Source organism: Mugil cephalus, chromosome 1 (genome assembly GCF_022458985.1).
Source record: "Mugil cephalus isolate CIBA_MC_2020 chromosome 1, CIBA_Mcephalus_1.1, whole genome shotgun sequence".
NCBI lineage: Eukaryota > Metazoa > Chordata > Actinopteri > Mugiliformes > Mugilidae > Mugil > Mugil cephalus.
This window is the reverse complement of record NC_061770.1, coordinates 36,708,345-36,724,813: the sequence shown is the minus strand read 5'-3', so window position 1 is coordinate 36,724,813 and position 16,469 is coordinate 36,708,345. Positions and strand designations below refer to the sequence as shown.

Below are 16,469 nucleotides of genomic sequence, written 5' to 3'. Positions count from 1 at the left end.
ATGTGATGGGTCTGTCTCTTGAAGAGAAAGTGAAGCCTCATAGATCTGACCCATTTCACGGAAGAAGTGTTCAGTCCCCAGTGAGCTGTTAGAAAGCTGTTTGTCTATTTTCTTAATCTCCTCTTTGTTTTTAGGATTATTGCATTTTTCTTTGTACCGCTCCCTGAGTCCAGACAGTTTTTCACGAGACACGTTATCAAGGTTCATTCGGATCCATTTCAGAAATCTTGGATTTCTTCAGTGATGGCATCTGCATTTTTCTTTCCATTCTTGCACTCTGAAGCATCTTCATCAACCAAAATCCCAAGTTCATGGGCAATGTCAGCCATCTGCTCTATTCGCATCTTCGCTTGTGAATTCTCAACTACATCACTGACTGCCTTCCTCAAACTTTTGACAAAGTCTGCATAATTTTTCTGTTTCGTCTTAAGAATGATGTTGTTCTTAGTCAAACCCAACTGAGCTGCTACCTTTCTTAGAGCCTCTAAGCTGAAGTTTTTCCCATTGTGGTTACCCACCAAGAAGATCTGTGCCTTGCCAGTTCGGTTCGTCAGCAGATTGCACCCAGAGTCTAAATTGTCAAAGAAGACAAAAACTGCTGCAGATGTGTGACACAGAAATGAATATTGGGTTTTAAATGAAGCAATGTCCCCACGAAGGTTAGCAACAGCCACAGGCTCACTGAAAATGTCCATGTTATTGTTTCCTCCAGGAAGATACCAAGTAATTTCAGTCAGTCCATTGGATATTCTTCTTGGACTGTCTCCACCCTCCATGTTGTGGTGAACAAAAGTGTCGTGGTATTGGTGAGAATTGCTCAGGAGCTTGTTGAGGATCTCAGACTTAGACAAGGTGCACTCACCCAGTCTCACAAAAGAAACCATGGGAAGTTCAGAAAGAACAATTCTCTCTTCAATGAAGCCCTTGGAGTCTGAGAGAGACTGAGGTCTGTACTTCTTAACAATGTCTCTCATGGCCCACAGCATAAGTGTACACTGCTGTGTGTCACTATTAGGAAGCAGCAGAGGCACAGAGAACTGACACATAGACATCTTGAGAGTCATTTCCTGCTGCACAAAACCATCAGAGCATAGAAAGAGAGCAGTGATTAAGTCAAGGGGGTTTAGCATGTTTGAACTTTGCTCATCAAAAATAGCATTATCATCAAAATCAAACTGTGTAACCTCAGATGCCGCATCACAGTTTGACTCACTTGCAAATGTACAATTCACATTCCTTGCTGACACATTAACCATCACCAATTTCTTTAGAAAATGCCACGCAAGGTCTGTTTTGGACATGGCAGGTTGTTCATCAGTGATGGTCTTCTCATCAATCTGAAGCATTCTTTTGAGTGTTAGTTTGTCTCTGTAATAATGGTCCAACCCCATATCTTCCAATAACATCTCCAGGTGTGTCTCTGTGGATATTAAGACACGTGTTATTTCTTAGAAAAAACAAGATTATAAAGTTAGTTATTCATTCGTTATCTTAGATTTGCAATTCCAAAAACTGTACATTCCAGCAGCAGAATCTCATCCCATGTCTGAAACATGGGGGTGGGTGGTAATATCCTTATTTAAACCAAAAAAGAACACCTCAGAGCCTCATAACTGAAGCAGTTCTGGATGGAGTAACGGACTAAAATTCTTTCCAGCCGTTACAGACGACTGATCACCAGTTACTAGAAATGTTTAGTTGCTGTCAGTACTGCACAAGAGGGTCATATATACTGAAAACAAGGGATCAGATACTTTCTAACAAATGATTTATTTTATTTTATTTTTAGCCTTTATTTCAGCCTTATAAAATGCTATATGGAATAAGCTAAAGTACACTAAAACTATACCACTGAACATTTACCATATTCTGTAATTCACCACATATAAACTAAATACTCAAATGCAACTTTAATCCAACAGAATCATTTTAATTGTCAATAATTACTACGCTGAAGTACAACAAGACTATTCAAAACTAATTTTATATACTGCCATATCTACTTTTTATATTAGAAGTGGACTTGCCATCATCTCTACTCTGATTTGTGTACAACTTGCAGAGCTGACTGTAAAAAATTTGTTAAAAACGCAACAAAGTATAAATATAGAAAGAATAAACCAGAAAACTGAATATCAGCTGTAGCAGTGCTAGATTCCTACTTTGTAATTTTTAAATCATAATCTTGGAGTCAACACTTCTCTCATTCAGAGATACAGGAGATGTCTCAACAGTGCACTGTTTCACACAGAGCGCCACACTAGTTGAGATCTGTCAATCTAAGCTTCCTGTGTGCAGTAGGCCACGCCCCATCACTGCTGAGCCAATCACAAGGCCACATATTTGCTGACTCTGTCAGGTTTCCTGCAACCGGCCAAGAGAAATATTTGTATTCGAATAAAATTCAAAATAGGTATACATATCCATGAGTTACACTTCTAATTTAGGATGTGTAATTGTAAAACACCCAATTCTCAACATTTTTCTGTTCGCAGGATATTAGTTACATGATGATACATGATGCATGTTAAAGGGAATCACATCCTTTGGAAAGATTTAATGTAGCACCTTGTAGATTTCATCACCTTTCATTTTAAACACTTCAACTGTGATTAGTTTTTGCATGTTACATCAAATCATATATATGTGTATATACACTATATATACACACATAATTACATGGAGATTTGAACTTTCACTAAAGCATGTATTTCTTTTACTTACTTGGGTGTGCAAATGTGACATCAGGCGAGCTCATACTGTGCTCCATTTCTTCAGGATCTTGGAAGGAGTGTTGTTGCCCAGCACCAACAGGAGCGTCCATGTGAGGAGACACTAGATATAATAACATAAATATAAATAAATAAGTAGCTCATACACGTTATATACTGGTAGTAGGCAGTAAAAATCAAATCATATCAAGCCAAGTTTATTTTATCATAAAAATTATCTCTTTTTAGAGACAGTATTTTACAACAGAATTTACAACTTCAACATTTTACAACGCTTTTCCTCTGTTTTCAGTTTCTCGGTGTCTCATAACAGTTTCCAAAGACTATTGTAATCATGTTTTTTGTCAACGGTTTTACGTGTTCGTGCTTTCTGATTGTTAGCTAAGCAGTGACTTTGAAGCCAAGACTTGACATAGACATCTGGTTTGAACATTTTGAGTGGAGGGCCAACACACATGATAAAAAGCAAGGCAGACATGCTGCTACCTCCTCTCTCTGTCTTTCCACTACGAAAACAACAAAATAAAGAATTTGCCTAATTTCCACTGACATAATGAGCTTTAGTAGGTGGCCGACCTATGTATGAATTTAAAAAAAAGGGTCTAAACCTCAACATGAAGAATAATCAAACCTGTTCCTTCTCCTCCTGTTCCTTCTCCTCTTGTTCCTTCTCCTCTTGATCTTCCTTCCAAGAAGAAATAATGTGAAGAAAACAACATCATAGGGTTTGATAAAATGAGCAGACATGTCATGCTAATAAGTTTTACAAATGATTAAAAGCACACGAACTTGCTCTTGGATAAGAGGCAGCATGTACAGTATATAGATTATCACATTTATCATATTCACTCTCTTTAATTAGGGGCTACGGGGCTTTGCCTGAGGCCTAGCCCCTACAGTTACGAAACTTTGATGCTCAGATGCTTTGATGTGTTCCCTCCATGCTTAATAGCCTTACAAGAGAAATAATTGAGAATTATACCATTGAGCAGATCTTGTTCAGAAATAAAAAAGTTGTGGGAAAAAAAATGTTGCACAGCCACAAACACATCCCACAAGCACAATTCTCTCATACGCATTTTTTTCCACTAAGGAAGTCCTACAGAATCATTACCCAAAAAAGTATCTCTACAGTTTAATTGTTTAATTTGACTCTTTCCACACCATGTGTTAAATGAAAACCATTTTCTCTTAATGACAATCAGCAAAAGGAGTATCATCCAAATCCAGGGATGTCCTTCTTATCATTACCATTGTAAATGGTTTCTAATGAAATTTCTTGTCATGTCTCCAAAACACTAATGTTGAAATACTTCTTATCTCACTTCGCAGCAGAAATAATTGATATCTAAATCAAGTTTCAAGCAATAAGTCACATTTCAAAATGTTGACACAGTTACTTAAGAGTGACTTGATTGATGTGTGGATTGTTTGAAAGTTTGTGGCTGCTATTAATGCAGCTGGCCACTAGATGTCACTGGTAGGGTCTGTCTTTAAAGCTTCAAAGCTTCGACTCTCTTTTCGGTAGAAAAGCCCCAGAAGCTACATCTGTCCATCTCTAGTATTTAATAATAAAAAAAAGGCACCGCAGAGGGCAGGTACATGGAACAGAATACAACACGACAGGGAACAAAGGGAAAGCAGGGCTATAAAATCACACGAGGGCTGAGGGATGACAAGACACAGGTGAGACAAATCAGGGCAATGACACCAGGAGAAACCAATGAGCCACGAAGAAACACAACAGACAGGAAATCAAGAAACTTAACAAAATAAAAGAGGAAACTCAAAACAAGACACAAAACCATGACAGTGCCATCAACGGACAAGTCTCACATGTCTCAAGAACGAGTGGACCAAAGTTCAAGTTCCCAGCTCCATGAGTTTTTTTATGGAACTATTCATTTGAGATTCCCTAATTTTTCACAAATTTTCGAGTCTTTTATAGGGACTCCTGTGATACTTTTGTTTTTATGAGACGTTTTATAATAAAACTACTTCAGTTTACCATTTATTGTTGGACTTTAATATATTGTAATGAAAAGTTTTTTTTTTTTTTGTCAGGTATATGTTGGCTGAAATATACAAAACATTGGTGTGGAGTGATGGTGTTACTAATTATAACATTCTTGTTCACTGTGAAATACACCACAAATGAACTCAATCATTCTACTGTTAATATAGGCTAATAATGTCACAGACAGGATGTCCTGGATTGTGTCAAATAATGAAGTTAATACAAAATTAGTGTGGGCACCATCAAGGTGAAATGGTTTAGTCCTTAAATCTGCTAAGCGTGATGCCCAAGTGATCTTCCTTTGTAGAAATGTTGAATCCTGCTGTGGCTGTGGAGGGTGAGGCCCTCTTTACAGACCGTGTACATGTGTGTTAATGAACTCACAATGATTAGTGTCAGTTGCGTTTTTGCCTTCTGCCTTTTTATTCAATTTTTGGTGGGGTGAGGTCTCTCTTAAATTCTGCTCTTACCCAAGTGAAAAGTACCTAAATATTGATGAATGCCACAGACGCTTTTCAAGTCTGTACATACTCACTGTTCTTTTTACTTTTCTTTATTTTCACTTCATTATTTATAACCTGGCCTCAGATTTACGAGGCCATACCCTGACTTTAATCTTCAGCATTGAAAACAATATTTGGCATTGTAATAAAAGTTGTCCATCTTTTTACGATTTCTTTTTCACTCTCACTGGTTTTCTGTTTCTATATAGTGTAATTAGTTTCAGTGTGGGGCTGAGACCAATGTTGCTAATTTATTATTACAGAGACCAGCATGAAAATGACACAGGAAGGAAATCTGAGTCTGAACAAAAACAATGTTTGCTCTTGGTTGGGTTTTTATTTTTTGAGTGCTACTCACACAACCTCTGGAGAATGATCAGTATAATACAGCACAAGGACCCAAAAACCAGAATAATTATTATTATTAATTTGGTAAATAATTTATCCTGCTCTGTAACGCTTTATGGTCATGTTCTGTTAATTTTTGACCTCACATAATGTTGTGGCACAGTCAGGATGATTCGGCTCAAAGTGAATGAATTCAAGCAAAATCAACCACTTGAAAATAAAGTCTGATTTCCTCACCAACAGAATTTCCTTTGAACTTTGGCCCTTCCTAGATTTAACAGTGAACACGGCTATTCATTTAATTGCAGGGTGTCACTGTCACCAAGAGATGGCACTACCTTCACTCTCAAACTCCATCATAGTCAGGACTTACATGTGACAGCACATTAGGCTTCTGTTTGGACTCCCAGATGTAAAGTGATAATTACTTCTGTCTGTGGGTCATGGGTGGAATGAGACTAAATGCAGCTTCATTTCTGTGTTGTTTTCACTTACTTATATCTGCAGCTTTCAGGTTTGTGTCCGTTGTCTCGTGCACAATGATTTCCCTCCCTGCATGTGGTCACAATGTATCTCTCCAGTTCACCAGCAGGACTTTTCAAAAGAGACACTAACTCACTGCTGATATTATACACTGTCCTCGTCACATGAGGGCAGGGATCTGGAGGAAGAAGAATGGTAATAATTACAGTTGAGCCGGATACTCTGAAACGAATATCCAGGACGGATCGAGCACTTTTGCCGAGTACGAGTATTATACGAGTAATATGACTCAGTATCTGTGCTCGGATTGAATTAAAATCCTCATTGGTTATCTGACTGTGTCTGCGTTCTGTGATAGGCTCTGCTGACTCTGACACACAACAGCTCTCTGTCCTTCAGGTTCGCAGTCTTTTCCGTTGACGTTTAGAGTTTCTTCGGCTTCAGGTTTGTTTTTACTCCGGTTTGTACTTACTTAACAACCAGTGGAGTTCTGGTAAACGTGGGTTCGTTCGGACGTGGTGCAGATTAATGCGACTCTCGTTGCGTCTCTGCCTGTGGAGATTTTTTTTTTCTTTTTCCTTTTTTTTTTTTTTTTAAATTTCATTTGTTTTTGAACTTTACGCACAGTGTCTGACACTTTGTTGTTGTATTTCATTAAAAAATAAAGGTAGCACTGGTATAAATACAAATTAAGCTAAAGTTGACCTTTACCTCCTGTATCAGTCTGATGATGATCATCCTCACAGACAGAACATGTTGCTGAAAGATCCTCTACTTCCTCACAGTAAAGTTCTTCACTGATGTCCTTTTGATAAATGAGAGTAAAATATAAATACAAAAGAAGAAGGTTGTCTTTTTATTTCATTTTTGTACAACTTATCTGTTTACCTCCATCGTGGGTGAAGACTTGATCAGTCCAGTTTATTTCAGATTAATCAAACTCCCTCTGAAAGAAATGAGAGACAAGTCTTCAAGTTTTTATCCTAAACTGACCCTAAACACCTCATGAAGGTCAAACATTTAGACAGCGCACTTTTTTCCCATTGAAACATTTAGCTATAGGAGCTGTTATTGATCGTGTTTTTCAGATGGACACACCACATCCAAAAGGTTATTGCTGATTTTTTTATTGGCTCATTAAAAAGCCATAAAATATCTGGCATGAGAAGTAGAAACAGATTCTTTCAGCTGAGTCACACCTGCAACTGAGTCCTGAACATTTGAAAAGTTTCCATTATGTGAGCAACGTTAAGAATTCACATGAAAAGTAGTGTTGATTTGAAACTTCATTAATGGACATGAAACATTTTTCTATAAATCAGGGTGGGGGCTATAATACCTGGAGGCATTTATGATGTTTGCAATGAAAATAAACTGAAAATTTCAGTATAAAGGGTCAATGAAAACACTGAAAACACAGAGCATCAGTGCTTCAGCTCTAAAAGCAGTGAAAGGAAAAATTACGCTGACCAAATAACAGCTCTGTTTTTTCTCTTATTTAAGGTAATTTCTCATTTTTCCTCATAATGCATATACCCTAATAAAAATGTGAAGTACAAATTGAAGCAACTCACCTTTGTAGAAGAGTTCTGGTCATTGTAGGACTTAATCTTGTTGTATTCTACTGTTACTGTAGATAAAGTATCACTCTTCACCTTGAAGACAGGTGGTGCTCTAAGTTGCTCTCCCTTTATTTGCTGGCTGAACTCACTTTCACTTCTGTGTAAATGATCACTTGCTTTCCAGTAAATCCCACTGAGGAAATGTCATAAAACATTGGGCACAAGGTTCATGGTCAAGTTGTTGATTTGCTCCTCAACGTCCCCTGAGGAGTCTGATTCTGACACAGATGAGACCTCAGAGGTAGAAACTCCAACTCCACTCTCATCTAAAGATGAGAATGAGGGAAGATGGATAAAGCAGGGACAGGATGGACTTAAACTTAAATATTCTAATCTCTCACATACACTGCTATACTCCGCTATATCCACTATGCCAGAGTTTTGATCTTGGGACCTCTACACACTTTGCTACCCCTAAAATCATTGACATCCAGCTTCGCCCTACTGCTGATGGATGAAATCCTGCAGCATATTATGACCACGACAAACCTCCATTAAAAATATGGAGAAATTAAATATGAGGAGTCAGGACGGAGCTTTCCTGACCCTGACACTATAACGACAAGCTGGCTGCCTATTGCCCACTCTGAGATATGTGGATGCACCTCCTGCTGATACCCTGGAGCCCAGATGAGACATCTGTGTGGATGAACAGTTCAGATGTTGAAGCTTCAGGCCAAAAAAGACAACCAAATATGGAATAGAGATTAAGGCAAGCAGTCTCAAAACAACCTGTGCCTAGAGTCTGCAGATGTACAGAGGTGAAGCAATTTCTGAAGTCAACCAGGAGATGTTGGTGGTTCTAGAGATGGCAGAGGAGCTCCTGTGGCTCATCATTACCTGTGATGGTTTTATCACCTTGTTCACTCTGACAGAGGAGCTGGTCAGGAGAGAACCGGCCCTGGTTCGAACAATTTACCAAAACAAGCCTGACCTTCACTCTCATTTAGCCACTGGCTCTGTACCACAACTTGGTTAAAATTTAATTTTACAACACTCAGGTTATGAGGACATCATTCGAGCCACCATGGGAGAAGCAGAAACCAGAAAGAAAAAAAGAATTGGCAGCACCGACTGAAAATGTTCACATGGAAGAACCACAGTCTGTCCTTTTACAGCCTCTAATCCACTTGATCTGGACTCTTACACCCAGACACATACGTTATCTCTCATTCCATGTTCAATGTTCAGTGTTAGAACACAACATGGTTATCAGCATGGGGGTAAATACTTACTTATTGTACTAGCAGAAGGCCTAGGGACATCGTCCCAATAGAGGCTAAGATTAACTTAAGTCTGACACTGTAGAAAAAAATAATGATGCATCAAAATCCTTCTTGCTGCCAATAATTGACCCACATCAAGCCTTTAAAATAATATAAGCAAATATTCAATGCAATGAAAGCTGCAAAATCTCCTAAAGTTGACCTTTACCTTCTGTATCAGTCTGTTGATGATCATCCTCACAGACAGAACATGTTGCTGGAAGATCCTCTACTTCACTGATCTCCATTTGATAAATGAGAGTAAAATATAAATATAAAATGATCCCATACACAGTTTGTCAAGAAGGCTGTATTTGTATTCCTTAACATATTAACACAGTTACTACAGTTTACCTCCATTGACACTTTCTCTCTAAAAAAAGTTTTCAAGTTTTTATTTTAAATGTACATCTCATGAAGTTCAACTATTCAAAAACAGAGAGCTAAATTCCTCCAAAACCTGAATGGTTGAATTAGGAGAAAAAAAAGATCATGTTTTTCAAGGACCAAAACTGCACTGCATGTGAAAAAAAAAAAAAAAAAAACGGATACCCAGCCTAGCAGATCTGGTACCTACACCCATAGATATATACATGTAGATGCCGCCTCCACCACCTCTGTCCATTGCAATGATGCATCAACATGGCCGCCATCTTGGGCTGAGGGAGTCGTGTCCACTTACTGTATTAGTCAACGGAGGCAGAGGTCTATTAACGATTAAAATCATCACAACTGAAATTTCAACCAATTTTCAATCCCTTTGGTTTGTTATAAATGTCAGACATATATTTACGATACAATATAGATTGGTTAAATTGAAAATGCAGACAATGTGCAACACCACTGAAAACCTTCTAGGTATTTGTCAAAATGGACTGATATATAACAATAAAAATGAAATAATAATAATAATTATATCTTATCTTATTTCCTACTACCACTTATCCTCACTAGGGTCATTGGCCGAGAGGCGGATACACCCTGGACAGGTCACCAGTCTGCCGCAGGGCTAACACAGACAGTGTGTTTACATGCATGTGAAAAAAACGAATTATTGCCTTACTCGGACCAATATGAAATCCTGACTACAGCCCTTGTCCTAGTTTACGTGCAGTGGAGAAATTTGAATAACTCACTCGAACATGTCGTCCTCCTCCTCCACACTAGGAGGCGCTAAGTGTCTTTTTCAGCAGTGTCATAGCAAACCAGTTGGGAGTGCACAAATCAACCGTGAAGACGTTTGTGTATTGTTTCTGCAAAAGCAAGGAAGCAGAAGCTCAGCATGCCACAAGTCATGGGGTGCATCAGTGTAGATTATCTTATCTCTGCATTCATCAGTTTTTAGGTTCTGCAACATCAATGGCAAGATGCACAAATGACAGGAATGTACTACAACAGTCCGTGTTGTTTGGCCAGGCACATAAACTGCCAACAGTTAGTGATGTATAACAGCATTTCATTTCAGTATATAAAGTGTTGTGTGTGCATGTTTCTGTATCTATCATTTTAACATCAGTCAATGCCTTCTCTCTTCCTACTTGTAGGAGCCACAGGATATAAATGTCACCTCAGTCAGGCTCTTTCTTCTTGGAGACCCAGCCTACCCTCTCATAGACTGGCTCATCAAAGGATACACCCATTCATCCTAATATCAGTTTAGCGTGCACACAATATTAAGTTGATCTTGGTATCGGTAAAAATATTCAGTCAGCTGAACACATCAAATATTGCTTGTAACTTAGAACTTTAATCTAAATCCATTAATTAATTTATTCATTTTCTACAATTAAGTGGTTGTAACAGGTTCTCTTAGTATTTTTTTAGAGTGTAGTTAGAGTTAAAACTAACAGCCACAAATGTCACATACATTTAGATTTTATAGTTTTTAGATTTGTGTAACCATGACGTTGAGGCGTTCTTCTCATTGTCCTTCATCACAGTCTCTCCTGGCAGCATGGTTGACCTCAGTAGTTGGTTATTGTGGTAAAATGATGGAGGGATAAATGACAGAAACAATATGAGCCGTGTTATGATGAGGAGGGTTACAGGATGTAAATTCACAGCCTTTGGAGAAACTGTCACTGTCATGACACAGACACACACACTTTACACTCACTAAGCATTTTATTAGGAACACAATCACACAGGCAGTTCATGTAATATACAGTGTACAGTGATTAGCATTAAGTCTAAAGAGAAGAGGTTCAGTTCACTGTCACACTCTGATCATGTTTGTTAAATAGTGGAGACACACTGAGCCTCGTTGTTCACACACTGGCTCTAGATATCACTGCTACCAGACAAACTAAGACTACATGCACATCACTGAGGTGATTTAAAAACCCTGTGTCATGTTGATGGTGCATTCAAGCGCATGACTAATGCTCCATAATGTCAAACATGCACAAAAACAATTATACACACTCCAAAAAAAACAAAAAAAACAAGAGCACCTGACTTGAGGTGCAGAAAAATGTTAGCTGTTTGATAATGAAGTGAAGAGATTTCCATGATGCTTTTATGAATGACAAAAGCATCGCAGCGTACTGCATATAACGGTATATGTGATCATACATAGCTGTTCATGATTCTAATGAGGCACTGATTTTCTCAGCTGCAAGTCATGCACACAATCATATTTAGTTTGTTTTCCATACAGAGTTCTCCTCAGTGCTTTTAGCACATACAGTAACTTGTCTAATATCAACTTAAATTCCTTGTCAACAATCTCCTCATGTGGTATTTGCAGACTAAGTGAGGTTTGAGAAAAGTAAATGTGAATATTTAATATGAGATACAGCACAGAAACAAAGATAAAATGAAAAGAAAGGTTTGTTTTACGAAAAGAAGAAACAGCTCTGATCAGCTACACACATGATTGAATAATGACATGAATCATTAAATCACTTGAAGAAACTCTTTCCTGAAATGCAAATTCAGGTAATGAAAACAAACTTCAGTAAATCTCTGGTATTTCTCTATTGAAAGTCATGGTGGTTAAATATCTGAGTGAACTGACTTGAACCTTATCTATAGTGAAGTTATTTGGGAGGTTCCTTTATATTATAGAGAAAAACATGAGGACAAATGTTCACTGGTTAGAATCACTTGATGCTAAATGACTCTTTGAGACTTTGTTTTGCCTTCTCTGGTGTGATATTATTCCAGGTGGATGGAATATCAGCAGGCTCTGCTTCATATTCTTCAGCAAACTCCTTGTTGTACGTTGTCATCACATATTTCCAGTAGTCTGATGCCTGAAGGCTCACATCTGGACGAATATCCCAGTCTGGGAAGATTTCATGGTAACGCTTGTAAGGGTGCCATTCATTTTTTGTAGCACTGCAGCGAAAACGAGTTTCACTGGTCACCAATGATGAGCATATGTCAGTGACAAGTTTTTTTGATTCATCCCACTTGTATCTTCCCAGACCCTCTGGCCGATGCAGTGAAGTAAAATGCTTCGTATGGTCTTTTCCTCCTGCCTCACAAGGAGTTTTACAGAATGGACACTGTTTGCCACATCCAATCACTCTGGTGAAGAGTTCATTCTGGGGCTGCACATGGAGATGTTGTAGTTTCGTTTTGATGTTTGATTCTTTAAACTTTTCTCTAAGAGTTTCTGCCATGTCCTTCACAGACACTATGAGCCAGTCAGCAAACTGTTCCTGGTTGGCATTGTTCAGGATCATGAAAGCACCAAGAGCATCCTGGGAAATGACCAGTTTATCTCCAAGTTCTTTGCAGATTCTTTCAACAAATGTCTTCATGTCACCACTCTTTCCTGCTTTGGCCTTTTTGATGGCGTCGTTTATGCTGCTGATACTTGACTGAAGATGTCGCTCCTCAAACTCAAGTGTTGCAGAGCAACTTGAAAAATACTTTACTATTTTTTCAACTATTCTTTTCTTTACAAAACTTTCATAACAGTCATTGTAGCTCAAATACTCTTTGAACGTGTCATTTTTAAGCAAATCCAGTAAAAGTGAATACTGGAAAGACATCCTTGTGCTGAACTGGTCTTGTTTCAGCATTTCATCAGTGATATTAGGACCCAGAGAACGATTGACAAAGACCTCAACTGCAGGCTTCAGGCATTGGTCCGTGAATTCTTCTGCCTTCTTCTGACACTGGTCTCGTTCATGGAAAACATCTTTGAAATCAGCACAATATTTTGCCTTGTTTTTCATCAGGCAACTATAGGGGTCATTTACTTGTATGAAATCTTCTTGCATCTTCTGGAATTTTCTGGCTGCAGATCCACAGATGTGCTGTTTTAGAGAGACTTCAAACTCCATGTCTATCTTAACATCTGAATTGTTTTTCAGACGCTCATCGATGATGTGTAGGATCTCCTGGATGTAAGTATCATGGTAATTGGTCTTTCTGTTCAGTTTTTCATCCACAGACAGAGTGCAGGCATCTATGATGTTGTCAGCCATGTTTTGTACAACCTTGATGTGATCTTTAAGATTGAACCACTTGCTCACTGTGTGTTTCAATTGGTTTAACAATCCTTCAGCTGTACATTTAAAAGGCTCCAGTCCACACTCTCTCAGGTTTTTCTGACTCAGCAATTCACTTGCGTGACCTCCCCTATGTGACAGATTTGATCTGAGGTAGAACTCTACTCTGGTGAAGACATCGGTGGCCTTTAGTTTATTAAAAGACAGTTTCTCCAGTGTTTCCTTCCACGTCTCATCAAATCTTTTGTCCAGCTGTTTGTCTGTCATCTGGACTTTGCTCTTTCGACATTCATCAATTAAAGCATGCACTGCTTTTTCAATTTCTTTCGTATGATTCTTCTTGATCCTGTCGAGTTCTGTCATTCCAGTTTCGATGTCAGTTGCTGCTGTCAGCTGATCAACTACAGATCTCTCCATTTCTCGCCGAAGGCTCTTTATACTGTTTGAGAACTCCTCTTTGTATCCTTCAACCAAATAGACGTGACCTTCTGTTTGCTTGAAGTATTCTGACAGACGGTCTTGAAGCTTTTTCTCCCATGTAGACAGCTCTGTGGAGGCTTCAGTTTTCAAACTTGTCAGAAAATCTCTCATGTTGGATACCTGAGAGTTATCTGCAACTATACCGAAATTGGAAATTCTCGTTTCTGTATTTGTCACCCAGGTGCAAATGTCCTTTTTGCATTCCCATTCCCATTTGTTGTATTCTGTGCAGAGCTTCATGTATGCATCAGCGACCAGGCTGTTTCTGAAGCTGAAGATGAAGTTTTCATGCTTTACTGCGTTCCACAGGCTCTTCACCCACTCTTCAAACTCATCAATGTTATTGGTAGATGACTGACAATCTCCCAGTAGCTTGATGATGTTCTTCTTGAGCTCATATACAGCCTCACTGTATCCTGCATTGACTGGTGCCATTGGTGGGTTTCCATTCCAGAGTCCAGGTATGTACCAGTTCCCGTGTCTGGACAGTACTCCATCACATCAGTGAAGCTCTTGTTCTCCTCTTTCCGTTCCATTTTTGCTGCTGCCTGGGTCATCTCATTCAGCTGTTGCAAGAGCAGTTTCCTGTCTCGTAAGTTCTTGTCATGGGCGGAAACATCCGACACGTTCTGGTGAACAAACTGACATTTAGGCTTTTTATCCACCTCCTTCATCCTGAGAAAAGCATGCACAACTATTTGGAGGATGTCCTTCATTTCTACTAAATTCTCCATTGCAATATTAATAATGGTGACATCACTCAACCCTACAACAAGTGTTGCAAGCTCATTGTCATGCTCATAACTGTTGTCCAGCTCAGCCAGCTCTGGGGACTTTAAGCCCTCAGTGTCAATGATCACCATGAAGTCACATTTGAGAAGTTTCTTAGCATCTTCATTGATTCTGATGAGCAACATGAAGGCACCTTGAGTGCATCGACCACTGCTGACTGCAAACTGCACTCCAAACATGGTATTAAGGAGAGTGGACTTTCCTGTGCTCTGAACTCCAAGAACGGTGACAACTCGTATCTTGTTCTTTGAAGACACCAAGACATTGAGCTGTGAGAGAACAGCACTCACCCATCTGAGAGGTATGTTGGATGCATCTCCATCTACCAGCTCAAGGGGAAATCCATCAAGCAACAGTTCAGCACAGAGTTTGGGTAAATGCTGTAATTGTTGACGTGATGGGTCTGTCTCTGGAAGAGAAAGTGAAGCCTCATAGATCTGACCCATTTCACGGAAGAAGTGTTCAGTCCCCAGTGAGCTGTTAGAAAGCTGTTTGTCTATTTTCTTGATCTCCTCTTTGTTTTCAGGATTATTGCATTTTTCTTTGTACCGCTCCCTGAGTCCAGACACTTTTTCACGAGATACATTATCAAGGTTCATTCGCATCCATTTCAGAAAGTAACGTCTCTCTATCCCAGGACTTGATATTGCATTAATGAAGCATGTCATAGCAGTGGACATGTCACAAGAGTTCTGTTTTTGATGCAATTCTCTTTTCTTCACCTGAAGATCACTTTTATACTCCTCTATGTTTTTAGATCCAACATTTCGCAGCCGGAATTCTTCCTTTTCTAAGCGAGTCAGCTCCTTCCATATGTCACCTTGCAAGGGAAGCTGTTCTTCTTTGTATTTCAGGATGTTTTGTATTTCTTCAGTGATGGCATCTGCATTTTTCTTCCCACTCTTGCACTCTGGAACATCTTCATCAACCAAAATCCCAAGTTCATGGGCAATGTCAGCCATCTCATTGATTTGCATCTTCGCTTGTGAGTTCTCAACTACATCACTGACTGCCTTCCTCAAACTTTTGACAAAGTCTGCATCATTTTTCTGTTTTGTCTTAAGAATGATGTTCTTAGTCAAGCCCAACTGGGTTGCTACCTTTCTTAGAGCCTCTAAGCTGAAGTTTTTCCCATTGTGGTTACCCACCAAGAAGATCTGTGCCTTGCCAGTTTGGTTCATCAGCAGATTGCACCCAGAGTCTAAATTGTCAAAGAAGACAAAAACTGCTGCAGATGTGTGACACAGAAATGAATATTGGGTTTCAAATGAAGCAATGTCCCCACGAAGGTTAGCAACAGCCACAGGCTCACTGAAAATGTCCATGTTCTTGTTTCCACCAGGAAGATACCAAGTAATTTCAGTCAATCCATTGGATATTCTTCTTGGACTGTCTCCACCCTCCATGTTGTGGTGAACAAACATGTCATGGTATTGTTGAGAATTGCTCAGAAGCTTGTTGAGGATCTCAGACTTAGACAACGTGCACTCACCCAGCCTCACAAAAGAAACCATGCGAAGTTCAGAAAGAACAATTCTCTCTTCAATGAAGCCCTTAGAGTCTGAGAGAGACTGAGGTCTGTACTTCTTAACAATGTCTCTCATGGCCCACAGCATAAATGTACACTGCTGTGTGTCACAATTAGGAAGCAGCAGAGGCACAGAGAACTGACACATAGACATCTTGAGAGTCATTTCCTGCTGCACAAAACCATCAGAGCATAGAAAGAGAGCAGTGATTAAGTCAAGGGGGTTTAGCATG

General features: G+C 39.1%; 2 protein-coding genes across 6 annotated transcripts in view; both read right to left on the bottom strand.

The window, feature by feature from the left end:
• The window catches only part of LOC125007161 (interferon-induced very large GTPase 1-like), a 60,359-nt gene that overhangs the window by 33,494 nt on the left and 10,396 nt on the right, over positions 1 to 16,469 (bottom strand). The gene's annotated exons all lie outside the window — the stretch shown is intronic.
• Positions 77 to 7,794, bottom strand: LOC125007201 (up-regulator of cell proliferation-like). 4 transcript variants are annotated; one of them, XM_047583857.1, is made up of 7 exons: positions 7,658 to 7,794; positions 6,972 to 7,029; positions 6,795 to 6,888; positions 6,096 to 6,261; positions 3,364 to 3,417; positions 2,725 to 2,835; positions 77 to 1,420 (listed from the first exon to the last, which is right to left on the bottom strand). In XM_047583857.1, exons 6-7 carry the CDS (start codon positions 2,822 to 2,824, stop codon positions 219 to 221), a joined length of 1,302 nt encoding a protein of 433 aa, XP_047439813.1. In that variant the 5' UTR covers positions 2,825 to 2,835; positions 3,364 to 3,417; positions 6,096 to 6,261; positions 6,795 to 6,888; positions 6,972 to 7,029; positions 7,658 to 7,794; the 3' UTR covers positions 77 to 218. The 4 variants fall into 4 exon arrangements, with proteins under 4 accessions (XP_047439813.1, XP_047439841.1, XP_047439822.1 ...); XM_047583885.1 differs by having other exon boundaries at positions 6,795 to 7,029; XM_047583866.1 differs by having other exon boundaries at positions 6,096 to 6,888.

Coding starts and splice junctions, on each gene's coding strand:
- LOC125007201 (XM_047583885.1), bottom strand. CDS start 2,824: ATGGACGCTCCTGTTGGTGCTGGGCAACAACACTCCTTCCAAGATCCT. Junction 1,421..2,724: donor TGTCACATTTGCACACCCAA/GTAAGTAAAAGA, acceptor TAATATCCACAG/AGACACACCTGGAGATGTTA.